The sequence below is a fragment of the Pan troglodytes genome, chromosome 1 (genome assembly GCF_028858775.2).
Source record: "Pan troglodytes isolate AG18354 chromosome 1, NHGRI_mPanTro3-v2.0_pri, whole genome shotgun sequence".
Classification (NCBI taxonomy): Eukaryota; Metazoa; Chordata; class Mammalia; order Primates; family Hominidae; genus Pan; species Pan troglodytes.
The window spans coordinates 156,333,548-156,349,829 of record NC_072398.2 but is presented as its reverse complement, the minus strand read 5'-3'; the positions used below and the strand labels follow the sequence as shown (position 1 = coordinate 156,349,829).

Genomic DNA, 16,282 nt, shown 5'->3' with positions numbered 1-16,282 from the left:
TTCTGCTTTAACCATAAAACTGAATGTTCTCTATGAGGTATTCCTCCTCCTTCTGCTCTTCCTTTTCCCCTCCACTTCCCAATTCCTTGTCCTCCTTTCCCATCTTAGCTAATTTGAGGAAAGCAATTCTCAAGATTTGTTCAAAACACATGCTGAAATGCAGCTTTGGGTACAAGATGTTTATTAGTGATCAACACCTGTGAAAGGAAAAGAGAGGAAGCAGCATTGAGCAGAGGGAGAAGTCAAATCGTACACAGACCAAACAAACCCTTGGCCAACCTATCAGGGAACTCTGTAGTAAGTAGTGCTTCTCTGTCAATGAACAATCAACAAACACCTAATAGGTGGGTTCTGCCAGCAATTGTGCATTTGGAAAAAAAAATGCTGCTGTGTAGGCTATATTTTCTAAATATATTATTGAGCATATTATACAAAGAAAAAAAATAAAATTGTACTAAAGAGCTTCATCCAAATGCCTGTCATTTTTTTCCACTAAAGATTAGGTTAATTTCCTAAGGGCTGGTTCTTTTAAAAAGTCATGCTGTTTCTAACCATTTTTGAGATCATCTTACCAGTGTGTTGTTCACTTACCCCCACCCTCTGAAATACCCAGTTTTAAATCTTCTATTGACACTTGTACTCTATGAGTTCCAATAAGTTGTTTACTCACTATTAAGCTCAATTTCCTCATCTGTAAAAGGGGAAAATAATTGTGCCTTATATCATAGAATTTCTGTTAAGCGTTAGTATGATAATGCAAGTAAAGAGCTTAGCGCAGTGCATGACACTCTTAGTTGCTATTGTGTTATTAGCAGTGCTTTCTTCTTAAATGAACCACATATACATTTGCCTGTGCTCTGAAAGGAAAATAAACCATGGTTTAGAATCATAGAAGAAGTGCAGTAAGGAGACTTGGGAGCAGGGGGATGATTTAAACAATCAGGAAGAAAATGAAGTCTGAGCCAGTAGAAGAGAACTGAATAAGTGCCTGGCCATTTGAGGGGCAGGCGCGGGAACTTACAAGAGGATTGCTCCAGGAAGAGGGATTACCACATGCAAAGGTCCAGGGATAAGAGAGTACCATGGTGCCTATCTTTACACTGTCCTCCTGCTAGAAGCACCTCCTGCTACTGTCTCCACCCCTGTTGCACAGGCGCATGTGTGTGTGTGTGTGTGCCTGTGCACACACATGCACAGTTCCAAAACCCCCCGTTGGAAAAACAGATGACACCCACTGTCTTTTAAAGGCCAGAGGGTAAAACTGAGAGAAGGGTAGTCAGTCAGCATGCCTGCTGCCAGACACAAAGGAGATTAGAGTACTTATTTTGTGCAATAAACCCAAAGTGCTTATGTGCCTGGCCTCGTACTATCCCAAGGTTACAAAGCTGCACAGCTACATAAGCACAGTCCCTGCCCTGAAGGGACAATCCAACCAATGAAAGAATGGTAGTGAAGTATGGTGTGCTACAATCACAACAGCAACTGTTTATTGTGTGCGGCATGCACAATCTCTTTTAATCTGCAAAACATCCTATGTATCAGATTATTATCCCATTTCACAAATAAGTAAATTATACTCATACAAGAAGGGTATCCAAGAAGAACTGAAATCTGAACTGGGTCCTAAATGACAAGTCAAGTGTTGAGGGAAGAAGTAAAACTTGGGTGGGTAATTGTGGGGACAGAAGTACTATCTGGATTCATTCTAAGAAGCAGGGAAATCATACACAAAGTCCCAGAGAGAGAGATCACAAGTTTCTGTCACCCAAATAGGAATTTGTTGATTATTTATGCTATGGCTTGGCTGTGTCCCCACCCAAATCTCATCTTGAATTATAATTCCCTTAAACCCCATGTGTCAAGGGAGGGACCCAATGGGAGATAATTTAATCATGGGGTTACCCTCATGCTACTCATGCTATTCTTGTGATAGTGAGTGAATTCTCATGAGATCTGATGGCTTTATAAGGGGCTTCCCTTTTTGCTTGGCACTTCTCCTTCCTGCCACCATGTGAGGAAGGACATGTTTGGTTCCCCTTCCACCATCATTGCAAGTTTCCTGAGACCTTACCAGGAACCTCTTTAAACTTCTTTCCTTTGTAAATTACCCAGTCTAAGGTAGTTCTTTATAGTAGTGTGAGAACAGACTAATACAATTTAGTATAAAATTAATATAATAAAAGGGAATTGAGTTTACAGTATTATTAAACTGTAAATTGTTGATAAAGGCAGTTACCATTGTGTGTCAAATATACTTTAGAGGGCTATGTTGGCTTGGAAATCTGATCACTCTTTATTTATATTTGATCTTCGAACACAGTCTTTTATAGATACAAATAGCCTACTTAAACTCTTTAAACTACCATCCATTGATTATAAGAAGGCTCAATATACATGTGTGTACACATTCAGACACATGTGTGTATATATAGTGTATATATATATACACGTGTATATATGTGTATATATGTGTATACAAGTGTATATGTGTATATATATAATATATATATTATGTGTATATATATACATATACACATAAATACTTTTACTCATGTATATATAATTTTCAGTTACTTTCTAGTCTTTGGGTATTTCCACAAATGCTTATGAATGGTACCTAATGGCTGTCAGTGATTTCCACTAGTTTTCTGTGATGCAAGTCATAGGGTCGGCTTATCTGAATCAAACTTGGCAAATTTTTAAAAGACTCTCACATATTCTTTTCAATGTGAATAGTACTATTTTAATGTACGATGGGAAAATGTTCAGAAATGATCCCACAGAGCGAGGTACTATGAGAAAGAAAAAAAGAAGAAGGAAAGGAAAAAGGGAAGAAAAACCAAAACAGAAAAGCCAGACACCAAAGAGAACAAATCAATAAACTTACTATGTGTGTTGAGAAGGAAAATATAATCAACCATGTTAAAAACCTCCTAAGTGCCCTAAAATGTAATTCTTATGAGCAGTAGTAAGATTTAAAATGGTAATGACATCTGGGCAAAGGTTAAAGAGGTTGACTAAATTTTAAATGCTCAGCCATTTAAAAATAATACCCATAAGATTTTCACCAGTCTTTCTACCATTTGTCAATGTCAAAGCAATGATGCAGTTTCATGAGTTTGTCTTGAATTCTCAAATTTGATAAAAAGAGCAAGTGTGCTAGAGAGGTACAAATGTTCTGGGTCATTGCTTCCATTTTTATTAAAATTCTCGGTTGTTCAGAGAATGATTTCCTTAAAGGAGCAACCTCATTTTGAGGGGTCATGAATTGGTAGGTCAATGTTAATTTTCTTTCTAAAGACTCATGAATCTAAGAAGAGGTTGTCATTTAAAAGAAATTAGTTTAATTGAACAAGAAAGTGATTTATTGACTGGAAACACCTTCTCTATGCTCCCTTCCAATTAGCTTGGGACATGTCTGCTTATTTAGAACTGTATATTTTATTTATTTGGGGTTTATGTCCCTTAAGAATTAAATCCTAAAGACTTAAGCAACATACGCTTTACACAAAGATCAAAATAAATACACAATAGGTGCCATTCACTGAGTACCTATTATATGTCGATATTTATTAGCCCCGTATTTTTGAAGGAAGAAAATAAGAAGCAGAAATTAACTCTCCTGAGTTTACATAAAGCATAACTGGAATTTAAAGCTACATCCTTCTGACTCCAAAAATAAATCCTCTTCTGAAATAGCATGTTTATCTCATAGTTTTTTGCACTGGACATTGATTTTTTTCTCTTTGGAATATCAGTCCTCTTAATTTAGAGGAAGAGAAAAAAGTGGGAAAGATGCGTTTCAAACAGTTGGAATTTATTCATTCGTTTTTTGAAATGTTCCCATTTTTTGCCCACACTCCTGACTACAGTTTCTGAATATCTCTGTCTTTTAATCACCCTGCCTGAGTTCTCCTTCTCCCTGTCACAGCATTCTCAAGTTTGATTTTTGCTTCATGCTCTTGCATGTGGCCCTGAAACATCAGACTTTCCATTAATTTTTCTGAGCCAGTCTCCTCACCAAGGATTGGAATCTCAATATTCGTCTTCACACACTGCAGCCTGAGGCCAGCCTCACTCACTCCCTAAGGTTTTATTCTGGAAGATTCCAGCATGAATTGAAGTTCCATGTCTCCAGCTTGACTGAAAGGAAAGAAGAACTATGGGAAAGAAGATTTTAAAAGTCATAATCTTACATAAATCCCTATGAGTTGTGGTGAAATATTCATTTGTTGCAGTTGCAGAGAGATTCCAAACTATTGACTTCAACAGAAAAAAAAATGTTCAAACTCATTTTTATAAAGGCTTAGGAGATGATCAGAAATAAATCTGAAATTAATTTATGACTTAAAATTGAAGGCAAATATCATTTTGTTAAAAAAAAGGAAAAATCCTAATTTGGTATGTACAGTTAGTGTTCTACTCAAGGTTCCAAAAACTAAGTAAGACACAGTAAGTAGAACTTAAAAACAAAAGTTAATTAGAGGCATTAACTTCTCCTTACAGGCCAGCTTTCACATGGTTTTATAGCATGCTTGCCTGCTTCTAAGAACATGTCACCTAAATAGGTAACGCTGCTGTCTCCTCTCACTTATTTGAGGTCACAATAGACTACTGCAGTGATGACTGAAATTATACCATGTTTTTAAAGAGTGCTTTTTACTATTTAAAAATGTTTCCCAACCAGGCATGGTGGCTCACGCCTGTAATCCCAGCTATTTGGGAGGCTAAGGTGGGATAATTGCTTGAGCTTAGGAGTTTGAGACCAGCCTAGGCAACATGGTGAGATCACATCTCTAAAAAAATTAAAAATGTTTCCAGATATATCATTTTATGTCTTTCCCCTTCTTCAACATTCTTTCCCCAAATTACTCTCTCCAGGATGCCTTCTCCAATTAACCCAACTCTGCATCTAGCTCAGGACTTAGGTATGGAAGTTGTCCTGTAGAAATCTGTGCCTACTTATGTACCATCAGTATTATAAGCTACCAGACACCAAGCGAACATATTGACATATACTATGTGTCAGGCCCTGTGCTACATGTACTATAGCATCTAATTTAACCATAACAACAACTACAAAGCAGATATAAATCCCACAAGGATGGAAAAAAACAAGAATCAGAGAAATTACAAAATTTGCTTAGGGTCACACAACAACTATCTGGCAAATATGACAATCTAAAACTCAGCTGAAGTCCAGTAGCAGCCAGTCACTAAAGCTCTGTAGTGGACATGGTTGACTGGCTACAAGAAGCCATTCCCAAACTTGTCTTCCTTGCCTATCTCTCATAGAAGAAGTTAGAAAGTCAAATACACCCTTTCCTACTCTCTCCTATAGCAAGGCATGTCCATTGCTGCAGTTATGGTCCATGAGATATAAAGGAAAGTCTAATGGAAGGGTTCTAAAAATGGTGTCCTTCCTGATTTTTGTTAAAAAAAAAAAAAAAGAAGTCTTCTTCTTACCCATCTGTTTCCTTTTGGTTTGGAGTGGTTTGATAAGAATATAATGCCTGAATCTAGGGCAGTCATCTTGCTAACACAGAAAAAAATAAAAAAATGTTGCCCCAAGTCCTGATATTACTAAAAAATATAATCACCTACCTGTAGGACTACTCGTAAAATAAATAATAACTGTTATTATTATTTAAGCCACTAGGAGTTTGGCTTTCTGTTACTTTCAGCTGAATGTATTCCTAAGGTCACTAAAGTCAGAGACATATGGTAGGAATTATTGAGCTAAGTTTGGGGCATAGTCCTGGGATACAATGAGAACCCAAAGATGTAGACAGGTATGGTCTCCACCCTATGGAGTTTGCAATTTACATGGGAGATATAAAAACTATTCAAATGCTACAAGGAAAGTATCTGTGTGGTACTTGTTGGTATAACTTTAAAGACAAAATAGTCTTAGAAGCAGCTTTTTAAGTAGTATAGCTTTATCAGTATAGTTTTAAAAACAGAATAATCTACTTGAACAATAAATAGGAATATAATAAAAATGGAAACTATAATTATTTATGGATGTAGAAGTTCAAATGATTTTGATTTTCCTCATGGTATTTTTCTGCTCAAAGTAAAAAATTTTCAAAATACAGATAAATACAAAAAGGAAGATTAAAAAAAAAAAAACACTTGTATCCCTAGTACCCAGAAAGTTGAAGTTCCTTCTAACTCTATTATTCTAATTTACAGCAGATTATTTTATTTCAGTCTAAACAACAGAAACAATATTATGGCAAATATCTTGGAGCAAGCAATGAAGAGAAACAGCTTCTTTGTATGAGAGCCAAATAATATTCACAAATATAAAATATTACAATCCATGGCATATAGAGAATGCCAAATTAACTGCTACTATAAAACACTATGATTCAATTCAATTTAAAATCCTTAGCTTTTAATGCTGTTTCATAACTACTATGTGCAATTTATATTGTCTGTTTAGTTCCCTGCTGTTTCTTTCCTTGCTTCAATATTTTGCCCTAAGAATTTTCATTAATTTGTAAATGTTTATGACTATTATAGAAAAATAATAACAGTCGCATAAAAATGGATCATCAGCTTAAAATGTTGAATTTTCTGTTCCAACCAGCATCAGGCACTGAGAGGTAGGAAGTAATTAGATTACTAATCAGACTTAACAGTTCAACACTTACCTGTAGAGATCATTGATTTATTATCTTAATTATTTCTCCCCACTAAGTCTTTACTTATATTTTTTGTTAGCTTTGACTTTTATCTCCCTTTTGAACTTTTGGCTTCAAATCTCCATTCTCCATGTTATAGACTTAACGTCTGTATCACCCCAAAATTCATATGTTGAAATCTTAACCCACAATGTTATTGTATTAGGAGATGGGTTCTTTAGGAGTTGATTAGGTGAAGGTAAAAACCCTCATGAATGGAATTAGTGTCTTAAAAAAGAGACCTCAGAAAGCTCTCTCACCCCTTCTGCCATGTGAGGGCCCAGCAAGAAGATGGCCATCTGCAGCCTGGGCGACAGAGCAAGACTCCGTCTCAAAAAAAAAAAGAAAAACGGCCATCTGTGAACCAGAGAGCAGGCCCTCACCAGACCCTGCAAATGTCTCTTGGGCTCCCCAACCTCCAGAGCTGTGAGAAATAAAATTCTATTGTTTATAAGCCACCCAGTCTATGGTATTCTATTTTAACAGACCAAATTGACTAAGACCCCCATGACCCCCATATGTTATCAATCAATCAATCATTTATTTTAAATGATTCTGCATTTCTCATAAAAACCACTTTCAGCCTTTGCAGAGCCAAGTAATGAAGAGCATCAACAGCTACAAACAGGTTGCGTTAGTTTGGTAGGGCTGCGATAACAAGGCATCAGGTAGCTCAAACAACAAAAATTTATTTTCTCATGGTTCTAGAAATCTGACATCAAGGTGTCAGTAGGGTTGGTTTCTTCTGAGAGCCATGAGAGAAGAGTCTGTTTCAGGTCTCTCTTTTTGGTTTGCAGATGGCCATGTTTGTGAGCATGTCTTTGTCCTAATCTCTTCTTATGAAGACACCAGTCACATCAGATTAGGGTCCAGATATTAGCCTGATTTAACCTTAATTACCTCTTTAAAGACCCCGTCTCCAATACAGTCACATTCTGAGGAACTGAGGGTTAGGACTTCAACATATAAATTACAGTGGGAGGGGGAGGCAGACAGAAGGGAGGGTGGCACAATGAAGTCCATGACACAGAAATAACCAGAAAGGTGACCAACCTAAGTATATATCATGGATTTAGACAGAAGAAATAAGGGACATCTTTTCTGAGTACATAAAAACCCAAAATACCATAACTTGATTCTGAATTATCTGTGCTGGCAAACAGAAAAAGATCATTGATGACCATCAAAAAAGGGCATAGATACCTTCTACATCCCAGAACATTCATGTAGATAGCTCAGAAGAAAGAGAAGAGGATAATGAGGATCTCTAAGAAAGTCCCCAGAGCATGGGGAAACCATGCTTTCACTGTCAGAAAAAACTGCACTTCACAGTAACCTGCTCATCGACCAAAAAAGTTAACCATACAAAAGAGACAAGGGGATAAAGACAGCAAGATCGAGTAGACCCACAAGAGAATAAGAAATTATTAAAGAATCCAGATCTATATGAAATCTATATATCTACACTCTTCAATGTTCTTCACTTTTAAAGTATGCTTCTTGTGGCTCACTGTGGAAGCAATGATTTTACAATTGTCAAAAAAATTTTTAATCCTAATACTGAAAGAGTCTCAGTAAGGTATGATTTTTCAAGCTGCACTATTCAACTTGTCACATCTTTTTCTCTTTCCTCCAGAAAAACATTAATCCAAAAAGGCAAGCTCTCAGGTGAATTACTTTAATCCGAGTATATTTCCTGATATGACAATTTGCAGCAATGATGTTGTCAATGAAGGATGTGTTTCTTTACTGGGACTTGTGTAAGAAGAGAGTGATTTTAGAGCTTCTGGCCAGTGAAAGAACCAAATGACTTCTGCTGTGCTGGAACCCAGAGGTATAGTAAATCCTATCTTATGTTTGGGTCAACTTTTTAGTTAGCACAAGATGCAAATATACTACTTGGTTAAAAAAAAAAATCTATCCTTGAAAATCACTTATTTAACCCATGAAGTGCAAAACACATGATTGTGTGTTCAATGTACTATTCAGCAATTTTTGTATGCTGAAGTTTTAGAACCATGGATCTAAGCCAAAGAAATAAACAAAGGAAACATCAAAATGCAGTGCCTACAGATTCAAATAATTCTCCCTTGAGTATGTAGACATTGTACAAGTAGGGCACTGCACAAGTCTTCCTATTCAATATAATCAGGATTAGTAGCTGGTCAGTTAAACAGAAAGTAAAATTAATGAAATAACTGTATATGAATATGTTTACCTTAAATTTTTTTAATTAAAAGCATAAATATATATCTGTTCACTATTTTTTTGTGATGCCAAGGTCTTTATTTTGTCTATGACTCAGCTGATTTTCCTCTATCTTTTTTTTATATGAATCATACACATAATATATCATTTAGGATTTCCAGTTTAGAAAAAGGTGACAAACACACTTACAAACCAATATGAATGTTTAATCTTAGATTTTTTGTTTTTGCAAATTTTATCCTCATCTAATTTGACAGATTTATTTAAACTGATTGACATGTATGGAGTCATTCCATAACATACACTATTCTCAACTATTTGTGTGGGGAAGCGAGTAAGCCATAGCAGGGGAAATTCCAATAATTCAGTCTGCACACCGCTTCTCTTGGTCTGTACCAAAATGAATAACTAAAGGTTAGAAGATTATTTCAGTACTACCTTCAGTGGCTAAAGTTTTAATTGAAAGTGATAGCTCTAGAAATTAAAAATCTCAAAAATAATTAAACTTTACCTCAGGTTCTGAATATTTGGGGCTGATTTTTAAATTCAGAATTGAATCAGAAGTTTTATTTTCCCATCTCCCTGAAAACCTAGCATGGATTTATTAATAATCAAAATAAGTTAGGCACATCTCCACCTATCCTCCTAGTTAGAGATGCTTTTTCTCAGCAGAGACTGAGAGAAACCCAAAGACTTTCCTGGGGGAACTTGGATAAGGATAGTTGATATAGTTTGGCTCTGTGTCCCCACCCAAATCTCATCTCCAATTTTAATCCCCACATGTTGAGGGAGGGACCTGGTAGGAGGTGATTGGATTATGGAAGCACTTTCCCCCACGCTGTTCTTGTGACAGTGAGGGAATTCTCATGAGATCTGATGGTTTAAAAGTGTGGCACTTCCCTTTCACTTGCTTTCTCTCCTGCCGCAATGTAAGACGTTCCTTGCTTCCCCTTCACCTTCCACCATGATTGTAAGTTTCTTGAGACCTCTCCAGCCATGCAGAACTATAAGTCAATTAAACCTTTTTTCTTTATAAATTACCCAGTGTCAGGAAGTATCTTTATAGCAGTGTAAGAAAAGGCCAATACAATTGTTTTAAGGGAATCAATTTCTATTGCTCAAGTTTGCTTTGTACTCCCTTAAAATTGATCTTCCTGAAAAATGCACTTCCAGTCATGTTGATTTCCACCTACTTTTTTATAATTATCTTTGAATTTTCCAGCAGAAGGACACATCTCTCTTCATCTGGTGGTCTTATTAGGTAGTGCTTTGAGCTTAGAAAAACATCTGAGAAACAGACAATTTGAAGTATTGCACAGGTATTAATACAACAAATGACTTTCATGACTGGGCAACAAATCTAATTGCAAGTCAAACACTGTAGTTTCCAATGCTTAGATTTCAATATAGTTGAAGAAGGACCTAATTGAGCTGTCATTTGAAAGATCATCAAAAACATTTTTTGTGTGTGATCACTATGTGATTTTTGGCTTATAACTCTGAAGGAATTCAAAGAATTAAATGATATTGCCATAACAAACCCCTTTCCATTCCCATCTACTTACATGAACATGTTTGTTAAAGGAGTAAGAGACGAAAAGACATATATATATATATATTTAAAAGAGCAGAATCTATAACATGAAATGCTTTACAGTGGAAGCCACAAGAAATAAGCCTGTGCAATTCAACTCATTTAAGCACAATCAATTTACTCCTTAATTTGTTAATATTTAACAGGAGGGTGAATAGAAACTACCAAAGTTTAATTTAAATATTTAATGACTTAAAGTCTGAAATTCTGTGTGAAAGAGATAATTTTGGTGGTGCGAGTGGGTAACAAACACACTAGAATGTTACTGTAGCTATCCAAAGTACATCCCAGTTTGCTAACTCGGAAGGCAAGAAACGTATGCTACTTAAGAATGCAATGGACCTTTCTTTAGGAAATAATGTGGTGGGTTTATCATTGCTGTCTCTCCTGGATACACATACTATGTAAAATTGACAGCTTGATCTAACGGTAGTTTTTAATCTGCCTTCGATGAAAAACTACTGCGTTATCAGGGAGTACGAAGGATGTATTAATTCTTTCTTTACCATGCTTCAGTGTACTCTGTCATTACAGAAACACTTCTTTACATTAAAAGGGTATAAACTAATAAGCCTAAACTAACAAAAAATGCTTCTAAACCTTTGAAAAGTCTTTCAAAACATATGTCTTCTGCATTTTTTTCTTGTCATGAGCTATAATGCTTCTCATTCTTCCTTCCTCAAAGAAAATTTACAGATGAGTGCAACTATCTCTATTTACAGCCAAGTGTATCTTTCACACAGAAAGCCAACTTGAGCCAGAAGAGACATATCATTTTAGCCTTATGCATGACTGAGGGATATAAAATCACCATTCCACCTCTAGAACTCATGCACAACCCACAAACACACACATAAATAGCAACATGAGTGAGATTTAGCAAACTAGAAGGACAATCAATTGTAATTTTCCACTCTAAAACAATTTCATTCAAGATAGCAATGCTGGAAATGGTATTTTATAGTTGACTTCTACCAAATTATGATGCAGCTCAGATTCAAAATCTCTATTATCTTTGGCAGAAGTTTTAAAAATCATTTTTATTTACTCCTAACTCTATCTGAACAAAGCCGGCACAGGCCCTTTCCAATTTTTACATCAAGTGCTTCATGCTGTAATTAAGTAAGCAATGGAAATCAAAGGAAGCACTAAGAGAAGGAATCAGGACATCATTTATTGATTGGTGGCATTTGAGGGATTTAAAATTTTTGTTTTAGTGTATAACTGCACTTTGTTACCATTTTACCCTTAAAATGTAATAAGTACAAACTGCTTCAGTAATGATAGAAAAGCCTTCTCAGCTTTAATGAAACCTTTTATTTGCTACTGAAACTTTTATTATTTCCAAATGGTAACATAAGCAAGAAAAAGTCACTACTTTTATTTGAGGAAAAACTTTAGCAATTCAAATAATTTTGTTCTTGGGTGAATTTTAAGACATTTAGATTTGTTGTATTTGTGCTTATTGTTTTCATTTACTTTTGATAAATTACAACCAAAAAATGTATACACACACACTATTACAAAATTAGCCTCTAATCATCTATCAAAATACTAGATACTTACATACAGCCATCCTCTATCAGATGTTGGTCTGATCCAGAAACAATTTTTTATATATTTAGGCTCCTGCACATCTCAGTTGTTGACCATCTGAGGCAACATAGTGTGATGGTGAAGAGAAATGACTCTGATACTATATTGTCTGGCTTTATATTCCAGCCCTTACCCTTCCTAGCAATGCTACCTCTAGAAACTTCTCAGTCCTTGTTGCAGGAAGTCAGGGACCCCGAACAGAGGGACTGGCTGGAGCCACAGCAGAGGAACATAAATTGTGACGATTTTGTGAACATTTATCAGTTCCCAAATAATACTTTTATAATTTCTTATGCCTGTCTTTACTTTAATCTCTTAATCCTGTTATCTTCATAAGCTGAGGATGTACATCACGTCAGGACCACTGTGATAATTTTGTTAACTATACAAATTGATGTAAAACATGTGTGTTTGAACAATATGAAATCAGTGCACCTTGAAAAAGAACAGAATAACAGCGATTTTTAGGGAACAAGGGAAGACAACCATAAGGTCTGACTGCTTGTGGGGTTGGGCAAAAAGCCATATTTTTCTTCTTGTAGAGAGCCTATAAATGGACATGCAAGTAGGAGAGAGATTGCTAAATTCTTTTCCTAGCAAGGAATATTAATATTAATACCCTGGGAAAGGAATGCATTCGTGGGAGGAGGTCTATAAACAGCTGCTCTGGGAGTGTCTGTCTTATGTGGTTGAGATAAGGACTGATATACGCCCTGGTCTCCTGCAGTACCCTCAGGCTTACTAGGGTGGGGAAAAACTCCACCCTGGTAAATTTGTGGTCAGACCGTTTCTCTGCTCTCGAACCCTGTTTTCTGTTGTTTAAGACGTTTATCAAGACAATATGTGCACCACTGAACATAGACCCTTATCAGTAGTTCTGCTTTTGCCCTTTGCCTTGTGATCTTTGTTGGACCTTTATTAGTAGTTCTGCTTTTGCCCTTGGCCTTGTGATCTTTGTTGGACCCTTATCAGTAGGTCTGCTTTTGCCCTTTGCCTTGTGATCTTTGTTGGACCCTTATCAGTAGTTCTGCTTTTGCCCTTTGTCCTGTTCCCTCAGAAGCATGTGATCTTTGTTCTGCTTTTTGCCCTTTGAAGCATATGATCTTTGTACCTACTGTCTGTTATTACACCCCCTTCCCTTTTGAAACCCTTAATAAAAAACTTGCTGGTTTGAGACTCAGGTGGGCATCACAGTCCTACCAATATGTGATGTCACCCTGGTGGCCCAGCTGTAAAATTCCTCTCTTTATACTGTCTCTCTTTATTTCTCAGCTGGCTGACACTCATGGAAAATATAAAGAATCTATGTTGAAATATTGGGGGCGGGTTCCCCCAATAAGTCCTCAAATTCCTTATCTGTAAAAATGAGGGTGACTAAAAACCAGCATGAGTGGGAAGATTTAATAAGGTAGTTCATATAAAACACAGAATGGAGCCTGGCACATCGTATGCACATAATAAATATTTAGTTCTAACACAATTTTCATTTCCGAATACATGCATCTCTAGATTGGATGGACCATCCGGCAATACCATTTATTCAACACACACTTGTTGAGTTTTATTTTGTTCTGAACACTGTCCTAAGTAAAGGGAGCCGAGAAATTAATACAATATGGTGCCTACTTTTCCGGAGCTTACCATTTAAGTGCAAAGTATTTGTTGCCATCTTAACACCTTTCCTGAAGAGTACCATGAAACATACTCTTGCATTAAATCACAAATTTCCCTTTTCCCCATAGGCTTGGAACTAATGGAACTTCAGAAAAATTTGACTTCAGTTTCTGAAATCTTAATCATGCACAGTTTAATAAATAGCTACATTTTTCTCACATTTTAAAATAGATTATTAAATGGTCTAATCAGATTCTAACTAGCCAAAAACTTGAAAAACATAGGAAGACAACCATGACTGACATATTTATTTTCCCAAATGCAAACATACTGCAAACATCAGCTGCTGAAAAATAGCGCTATTTGCATCTTACGTAGCATCTTACATGACCCACAGATAACTAAAAATTGCACAGGAGTTCAGCATCAAAATGTTAAAAAGTACCTAAATTAAATTCAACTTGAGATAAAACAAAAAGTTTATGTAATCATAGCTATATCACTTTTCTAAAAGTTCTGAAACTGATTTCCAACGTGGCACCTTATATGGCTTTAGTTTTTTCAAACATTTTCATTTACGCCATTACACTCAGAGAATTCATTAAAAAGTAAAATCTTGAAGTTTGGGTATAAGTTCCAACACAACGACTAATGTGGTACTTCAAACATCACAAACTCCAAATGATCTCAAATATGTTGTCCTCTGCTAATTTGCTGCTCCTAAAAATGTGCAATAAATGCAATTAAAAAGGAAAGTGCCTTCAATTTAATTGCAAGATTGACTAGGATATTTATCTTCTTACTAGATGTATCATAATAAAAAATCGTCTAATATGCATTACATTGTTTAATTCAGGAGGAAATTGGATATTCTCCCTTCCAATAAAAAAAAGAAACTTTTTTTTTGCAACAGCCAATAATGACGGTGTTCTTTCTAGAATACATTGAAAATTGCCAAAATAGGTTATCTAAGGGGTTCACCTACCTAAAGCAACTGAAGATCATGAGTAAATACACAGGCACACAACTCCTCCCTCTCTTTTCCTGTGCCATATAACCTTCCTTTATTAAAATACTTTTTAAAGACCCTTATGGTCCTTTTGAGATTGGGCAGAAAAAAATCCCTGAAATAATACCCCCTTTTCCCAATGAAACATCTTTCAATACTGAATGAACTCACACCTCGCTTATATGTAAGCTAAGGTGAGAATGCATCTCTCATTCTCAAATCTCCAAACGAATACTTATTTTGGTAACCTCTTCTTTTGCATCTAAACACACATGTTCCACACCACAGGATCTTCTTGATCCCAGCGAAGGTCCTTGCTTAATGTATGCGTTTTTCACTTCCATTTTTTAATTCTTCCAGGGTGAAAATTTCAAAAGGGGCGAACGTGGGTGAAAGAAACGAAGAAGGGGAGGGAGGAGACATGATGCCTGGGATTTCTGCCATCCTCGCTGCAACCCAGAATTCGTATATATTTTCCTCTCCCCAGCCCTCCCCCTCGCTCCCCTCTCGCCCCTTCCCTCCGCAGCAGTAGGGAGGAGGAGGGGCAGCTGGCTGAAGCCGCCACCTGCCACAGCGTGGAAAAGCTCCAGTTGTCACTTACCCAGCGGGGTGAGAATGGCTCATTTTTGCAGGATCCCTTTTGGACCCCGCGGCAGGTGCGGAGGGTGGGTGCGTGGGGCCCCGTGCGCGCTGGCGCTGCGACAGTCGCGCTCGAGGGGTGGCTCCGCACCGAGGTCCCCTGTGCGCGGGCACCTGGGCTGGGCCGCCGCCGCCCCTGGGCGCCCGGGCTACCCGCAGCCTCCCGGGCTCCCACCCTCCGTTGGTATCCACAGCTTCCCTGTTGCTAAGGGAGGAGAGAGGCAAGCGCCCAGGGTCTGGAGAAGCGGAGGCGCTACTGGAACCGAGCCTGCGGAAGCTGGTAGTGAAGCCAGCTTCTACCCCTTTTTCTGGGCCCTGATAGGGAGGAGACCCAAGCAAGCCCCTGCTCTGTTGCTCTAGGGCGCGAGTTCCCCAGGTATCTGTAATATGAAAACACAAACACACTCGTGCACACACACAGGCACACCCACACATTTTGGCTGGCGTGCTTCCTGCTAGGCCCTGGGGAAGGAAGGACTGGGTAGCGGCTGAGGGTAATAAGAGCAGGGAGCAGCTACTGAGTGATGCGGTGGTTTCCAGTGCTAAAACAGCGACTGCAAATTCGAGGGAAAGAAGGACGTCTCTCAATCTGTTTTTGGTTTTGAATTTGTTTCTGCATCTGTAAGGCATTACAATCGACTCATTTTCTCCTTGGAAAACCCCTATCCTTCTTCCTAGCTGAGGTCCCCACTTCCAGTGGGCAGGGCTGACAGTGCTGGCTTTCAGAAGATGGGGGAGACGCAGTTATTCAGTAAAGCACCCAGAAACAGTACTTATATTGGAATCCAGTACATGGAATGCAGGGCTTAGATGAAGCAGCCTGGATTTAAATGAGGATCTGAATGTGGAGGAAGTTTAAGCACTAGACTTAGATAACCTATTCTTGTTTTGTTCATGCTTGGTCAGGTGTTTTGCAGAGTGACTTGATCTCTG

The 16,282-nt window shown here is 37.5% G+C and overlaps 1 protein-coding gene across 2 annotated transcripts in view; it reads right to left on the bottom strand.

The window, feature by feature from the left end:
* The window catches only part of ERICH3 (glutamate rich 3), a 106,732-nt gene extending 90,980 nt beyond the window's left edge, over positions 1 to 15,752 (bottom strand). Inside the window, exon 1 of one of the 2 annotated variants that reach the window (XM_016920837.4) lies at positions 15,312 to 15,752. In XM_016920837.4, the coding sequence (XP_016776326.1) occupies positions 15,312 to 15,334 (23 nt within the window). In that variant the 5' untranslated portion in view covers positions 15,335 to 15,752. The remainder of the gene's footprint in view (positions 1 to 15,311) is intronic. The other variant, XM_513496.8, reaches the window with a different exon arrangement.
* Between the last annotated feature and the right edge of the window lie 530 nt (positions 15,753 to 16,282).